Source organism: Eretmochelys imbricata, chromosome 11 (genome assembly GCF_965152235.1).
Source record: "Eretmochelys imbricata isolate rEreImb1 chromosome 11, rEreImb1.hap1, whole genome shotgun sequence".
In the NCBI taxonomy this organism is placed as follows: domain Eukaryota; kingdom Metazoa; phylum Chordata; order Testudines; family Cheloniidae; genus Eretmochelys; species Eretmochelys imbricata.
The window spans coordinates 14,286,054-14,293,174 of NC_135582.1; the positions used below are offsets into that span (position 1 = coordinate 14,286,054).

General features: G+C 47.9%; 1 protein-coding gene across 1 annotated transcript; it reads left to right on the forward strand.

The window, feature by feature from the left end:
• The first annotated feature begins 934 nt into the window (after positions 1 to 934).
• On the forward strand, positions 935 to 6,369 carry EN1 (engrailed homeobox 1). Its single transcript, XM_077830254.1, has 2 exons — positions 935 to 1,631; positions 6,053 to 6,369. Exons 1-2 carry the CDS (start codon positions 935 to 937, stop codon positions 6,367 to 6,369), a joined length of 1,014 nt encoding a protein of 337 aa, XP_077686380.1.
• Positions 6,370 to 7,121: the final 752 nt, after the last annotated feature.

A 7,121-nucleotide genomic window follows, 5' to 3' on the forward strand; every position in this document is an offset into this window, starting at 1 on the left:
TCACTTTTACGAAGTATTTGCCATCAACACTTCCAGTGCCTGCCTGTCGCATGGGTTAAACACGTACGTAATCCTACATTACTTGAACAAGTTGTTTATGGAGTTGATTTTATATTTGCTTCCAGCAAATATAAATAAATAAATAGCCCCACGCAGGGGTGGGTGGGAGCAGCGCCTGGGATGGATGCGCAGGGAAGAGCGCTGAACTCCCTCCGATTTATCCAACCCCACGGATTATTTATCCGCAAAGTTCCGAGGCATGCGATTGGCGGACGTCAGGGGTCTCAGAGAGATCTCCCGCTCCCCATTGGCTCGTTCCACGTGCGGGCCAGCCCTCACGTGCTTCCGGTTCGAATGAAAAAAGTGTGGCTGAGCGATTTTTTAGGGAGAGTTTGTTGCAAAGATCGGAGCTGTCAGAGATTTGCTTAAAAAAAATTAAAAAAAAAAATACCCAGGCGCTGTGCAAGCTGGCGCTGGAAGACTCTGCCAAGCCTGATCTGTGGGCAAAGCAGAGTATGACACTTGGGGAAACCAAAACCTACAGTATTTGTAGGCAGATGGGTAGATTTTAAAGGCGATTCGGGGCGGGGGGGGGGCGGGCGTGGGGGGGGGGGAGCTGCTTTGTTCTTTTATTTTATTGGGTGGTGGTGGAAATAGCAGGTAATTGCAAACGAATCCAAAACCCAATTCGCTCCAGTGTGTCTCCGTGCTTTTGGATCTAGCTGCCTTTTAAAAAAAACAAAACAAAACAACAACAACAAGCAAACAAACCCCACCACCAACCCATCTCTCTAGGTCAGATCCAAGCCAACAAGTGGATTTTATTTGTGGGTGTTTTTTTTTCACCCCACCACCCACTGGGGTGGGAATAAAAAGCGCGTGTCGGGGGGAGGGGGGGAGGGAAAGGCAGCGATCTCCGTGGCGGGGGCTGATTATGGAAGAGCAGCCGGACAGTAAAAGTCACCGAGACTCTGCTACCACCAGCACCAGCGGCAGCGGCAGCGGCAGCAGCGATGGAGAAAGCGTCCCCGTCTCCCCCAGCCACGCGCCTTCCTCGCCCGCAGCGCCCTGCCTCCTGCCCATGCCCCACCACCACCAGCCGCCGCCGCAGCCCCATCGCACCACCAACTTTTTCATCGACAACATCTTGAGGCCGGACTTTGGCTGCAAGAAAGAGACGCTGCTGATCGTCGGCGGAGCGGCGGCGGCGGCGGCAGGAGGAGGAGGAGGAGGAGGTGGTGGCGGCGGCGGCGGCCGGGACAGAGACCGAGATCGCGGTCAGACACCAGGTAGAGAAAACGCCAACCCACTGATAACGAGGCCATCCAACCCGTCCTCTCTCCTTTGCCCGGATTCAAACTGTAACCCCGACAGCTCCTCCTCGGCGCCTCCTGCTGCAGCTGCTGCCTCTAAAGCGAACCCCGCCGCGGCAGCAGCAGCGGTAGCGGCCGCCAAGCCACCCTCCGAAGGGAGTGGAACTAACCCGGCGAAGTATGGGGAGCGCGCCAACCCCGCCATCCTGCTCATGGGCTCTAATAATGGAGGACCTGTTGTAAAGAGCGATTCTCAGCAGCCTCTAGTATGGCCTGCCTGGGTTTACTGCACTAGGTATTCAGACAGACCGTCTTCGGGTAAGAACCACTTCGCTGATCGCATCGGTTAGCTGTTACATAATACGCCGTGGCTTTTCTTTTTTCTCTCCCCCCTCCGCCCCCACACTCCCTTCTTTAGCGTCTGTAGGTTTTTTATTTTTTATTTGTATTAAAAAAAAAAAAGAGCAATGCTATAGAGCCTGGGGGTGTTTGGGTCACACAGCCAAGCCCTCCGCGCTCGGGATTACATGATTTGGGGTGGGGGGCAGGGGGAAATCTTTTCCTCTTGCCCCAACTTTCCGCCCTCCCCCCCATAAACTCCCGAATTCTGATGCAGGAGGCGAGATCTGGCATATTTCACCGGGGGGGGGGGGCTTTTTATTCCGATTCGGTTGGGACTGGGAGTACAGATACAGTAGCTGTGAAGCAAGGCAGTAGATTTTTTATTTTTATTGTGTGCTGATGAGTGGGGGGGGGGGGAATGGGAGGGGGAGATCAGAGACACATGTTGAACGTATTATATATTTGAAAGGGTGTTGGGGGTGGGGTACGGTTCTGAAAGGCAGAAAGAAGGGGCGGATGAGAGAAATGCTTTCAGGCAAAAATGTTTCTGTTATGGGAAAGCAAAATGGGCCTCTCCGAGAGCAAAAGAAAACCAGGCCTCTAGGTCGCATATTGACAAGCGGGGTTTTATGTTCGTTCTAGTTTTTAGCGGCCAAGGAGCTTTCTTTTCTTAAGGATAATATCTGCTATTGTTTGGGGAATTTATTTCCCCCTCCCCCTCTCAAAAAAGATGGGAAGAAAATATTCTGAAACAAAGAAAAAGAAAAAACAAGATCAGATTCTCTGGGACCGGAGATATTTCTGCTGCTGCTTGTTATTTTCTTGCAAGTCCCTTTAGCGTTCCGTTTGCTTATTTTAATTATGTTGACATGGAACAAATCAGGTGACTCGGGTCACTTTTAAAGGGTCTCCCAGAATTACCTCCCAGTCCAGCTTGTGGCTAGAGGAGAGGAATGTAGATCAGACTGCTCCGGAGAAGTCCCGGGCAAGGAAGTTCCCCAACGAGACAGCGTTTCTGTCCGCAAACCCTCGTCCAAACCGGCGGGGGTGGGGGAGAGTAAGCTTAATAATAAAACAGAATAAGAATCAACCCACTTTGGTGGGAGCAAGGGCCAGGGCCGGGGAAGGCAGAGGAGTGGCGAGCTAGCCCAAATGCCCGGCTGGTGGCTAGCTAACTCGCGCTCTCTTGTGCTCCTTCCCTTTATTAGCTCCGTCCACGGAAAGTGATCAATTTGCTGCTATCAGCCAGAGTCATCTAGATTCCCACTGTTATTGACACGTCCAGCGACTTGAAACTCAGAAAAGCCAGTTTGATTGACTAAACGGATTGATTGAGTTGTCAGGCTCTTGCCTTCCTAGCTCTCGGCCCTGGGCAGGGCAATGATTTTATTACCATTTCCCAATGCCGCCACATGCAAAGTATTTTACACTTTCCTTTTGCAAAATCTCCTCTCTGGCACCCAGTCCCAGAGACCTCCGCTGGGAATGTGCACCGTTCTCTTTGTTGCGCTTGGCTCTGGCCCTGTGTTCCCCTGACTGGTATGTGGTGCAGCTCTGGCTAGCGAGGACCAGGGGCTGAATGTATCTATAACTTTATCTAGGAATAAGTGTATATATCGTGCCCCCCTCTTCAGAATTGCTGTTTTATTACAATGGCAAATTTCAGTTTCCAAAGGGAAAGGAGCTGAGATCAGATCGGTGCAATTTTTTCAAAGCAGCCTCTGCAGGGTCTGGAACAACCAGGAGATAATGTGATAAGAGATTTATTACCCCCCCCCCTTTAGTAAACTGGATAAAGCGGGGATTAATATATATTAATATATATTCCCCCGGGTTCCCTAAACGTGCCCTGAGATCTCTGAGACAAACAAACCAGCCCTGTGAGATGAGCTTTAGGCCTACTCTCAGCTAGGAAGCCTACTGTCTTCCTCCCCTAGGTATCTGGGACTGTGGGTGGGTGGGTGAGGGGAGACTGTCTCCCTAAAATTTGGATTCCCCAGCTCTTGACCTGCTTTGGATCAAAACCTTGAGGTTTTCAGAAATTGTTTTAAATTCCTCCATAAAAAAAACCCTTTCACAGGATTTGTTTGGAAGTCAAAATGCAACAGCCTGCAAAGCCAGCCTTATGCTTTCCATCCTCTTGGACTTACCCTTTATCAATCTGTTTCTAGATGACTACATATCAGCTCTAAGCATTCACCTTGCCTTTGGGAATACTTTTCTGGTGCCAGAGCCTTTTATTTTTACACCCGCACATACTATCGGTGTTTCAAGTTCAGAGGTTTCCATTTATACCTTTAAAGAAAGGCCTGAAAAGCCCGATTTGACCATTAATACGGGGAGGGTTTCCAATGAGACTATAAACAGGAGAAGTAACTCATTCGGATGATCCAAGTGTCCTGCCGAGAGAGGCAGAACTGAAATATACAATCTGCAATCCATTTAAAACGCATTCCACGCGGATACAAATGTGCGTTTCCCCGTATTCATTATAATATCCCCACTTCTCTTCAGAAACAGAGGGAAAGGGAGAGGAGGGAGATTTTCTGTTAAATTAACATCTATAAAGCCAATGGATTTGAACAGTCACTCGGACGAGTGATGGAATAAATACCATTTACTCTGCGATAATGCGCACGCTGCCCTGAAAACAGGAGCGATCCAGAATGAGCTTGTTCGTTAACGGTGGCGATTCTTTATTGTGATCGTTTTTAGTATTAGTTTATACTAACACACTAGGCGGCAGGGGAAGTATTTCCATTTCTCTGCAGGGCTTGTCTAAAATTCGTGTTCGTCAAAACTGAGCAAGGTGGTGGGGGATTTTCCAGGAACGCGGGGCCAGTTTAGATTACAGGGGCACTTTTCTTCCAGCTAGCCCAAAGCTAGCTGTGTGTGGAGCAATCCCTCCGGCTTCAGTGAGTAGTTTGAATGTATTTATCAGAGGGGTGTGGAGATGCGCGCTCCGCAAATGAACTACACTTTGCTGTTCCAACTCCTTGGGTTAACGGAACCCCCCTTAGGTGGCGTGTTCAGAGACAGCGCAGCGTGTGTGTGTGTGTGTTTGTGTATCTATCTTTTGTGCCACGGCGTCTTCTTGTCTTGACTTGACTGCACCCTCTTTGCAAGTGGGGCGCGCTCTGGTACAACCCTCCCCAATAGCTACCCCCCAAAAGAAGCGCGATAGGACGCCCGAGATAGAATTCGTTTCCTTTTGTAACGGATTAGTCGAGGACATGGGGGCAAATGGGGTATTTTCGCAGGATCAGGCGTTCAGAGTTGACCGAAAAAGGAAAGGTGATGTTTGGTGCGCCTCCCGTCAGGTTTGCAGATCGGCAGGAGATATCTCTGATTATTTCACAGAGGGTTGCAAAACATTAAGTTTGCGGTCTAAATATTCGCAGGGGTTTATTTGAGCTCTCGGATTCCGGAATTTTAAATTAAAACAGAGAATCTTCAGACAGTCTGTTTCTGTGCTGTCTGGCCTGTCATGATCCTCTTGCTTTAAAAAGATCTTACGAGTGGAATGGAGTTTGCTGGGGGCACATCAATGGGGTTTATATTTTCATCCCCGCGTCCCTTTCATTTGAAGCGGTGTGTGTGTGTGTGTGGGTGGGGGCAAATACAAAGATTTGTCCTGTCATGATCTACGATATACATGTTTTGAGTTATCCAGTTTTGCTCAAACAAAACAGACTTTCTTACCTACACCACGGAGACTAGATTTGGAGTAACACAAATAAAGAGGCTTACAAATAGACTAATGATAATACATTAGCTCACCTCCTATTAGTTATTATTTTGGGTAGATTATTTGGTCCTTTTAAATCAGTGCCGAAGCTCATTGTGCCCTCAGTATATTTATCTAGGGCCACAACTCAGCGAATTTTCCGAGTAGGGTCCCTCTATAATGAGAATTAACTGTTAAAACCCTCAAGCCACTGCTGGTTTTAACTTGCCAGGTTTTCCCCCAACTTAGCCTTTATTCTGAACATAAACGTGAATTACACTGTGGGTAGGTGAGAGGGGAAGAAACACCTTCCCCCCAAATAACCCCCTCATCACCCACTATAGAAAGCAATTTGATGGCCTGCTTTTGGCGGCCATTATTTTTTTTTTTTTGGGGGGGGGGGGAGAAAAATGAATAAGTCGGCCATTTTTATTGCAAACTGATCCCAATGAGAAGGCTCTGCCTCAAGGACAGGCAGAGGGGTATGGGAATAAAGCAAATGCTGGGGAAGCGGGGGGCTGCGCCCCGTGAGGAGGAAGCTTTGCCCAGGGGTGAGGAACTGAGGGATCGCACATTTCACATCCGAGGATGCATTTCAAACAGCTATCCCCCCTTTTTTCTCTCTTCTCCTCCATCCCGCCCCCCTGTTTCTGTCGGTCTCTGTCCCTAGGTCCGCGGACCCGGAAACTGAAGAAGAAGAAGAACGAGAAGGAGGACAAGCGGCCTCGAACAGCCTTCACTGCCGAGCAGCTGCAGAGACTCAAGGCGGAGTTCCAGGCCAACCGCTACATCACGGAGCAGAGGCGGCAGACCCTGGCCCAGGAACTCAGCCTGAACGAATCCCAGATCAAGATCTGGTTCCAGAACAAGCGGGCCAAAATCAAGAAAGCCACGGGCATCAAGAACGGCCTGGCTCTTCATCTCATGGCCCAGGGACTGTACAACCATTCCACGACCACGGTGCAGGACAAAGAGGAGAGCGAGTAGTCAGCAACCCCCGCCCCAGTCCGCATTGATTATTATTAATTATTATTATTATTATTATTGCCAGGAAAGGAAAATGAAATAAAAAGGACTTAACAGTGAAAAGTGACATACTGAAGGGGACTTTGGACAGGTGCTATTTAAAATCAAATCTATTGTCTATCCATAGTATAAGGACTCCAATTAAAAAAAAAAACCCGAACACTTACAAAAATTATCTCTATATAGCCAAACATCATATGACCTTGTATATATTTAATTTCAGGTAAGAAATATGTGTAGCGATCTCTATTTGCTGGACAGTTTCTCTTCCTCTCTGTCTCTCTTTTGTTTGTTTTTTTGTTTGTTTTCTTTTTCTGATGTCCTTGCCTCTTGTTTTCAAGTAAATGTCTGACTCCCGAATTTTTCTTTTATTTTTCGTGTGAATTTCCGTCTCTCCCCCCCCGAAGAATTGGATCCACTGACTGCGAGCCTGAACCCGCCGCTACAAGCCAAAGATTTTATTATGTTCAGAAATCTGTAGTCTGAAATAAAGTGTAGACTGTGTTCAGGATACAGACTGGCTGTTCTTATTTATATATATAGTCACAGCTTGATGATTTGTGTGGTTTTTTTTAATTGATTAGGGATAGCGATTGGCTAACCACCCTTACAGAAAGTGCGAATCAATTTTTAGTTCCCAACTGAACCCTTTAGAAATCGGAGCTACTGTTTAATTTGGCTGGTTGCTTTGTGGCCACTGGTTAATGTGTGAA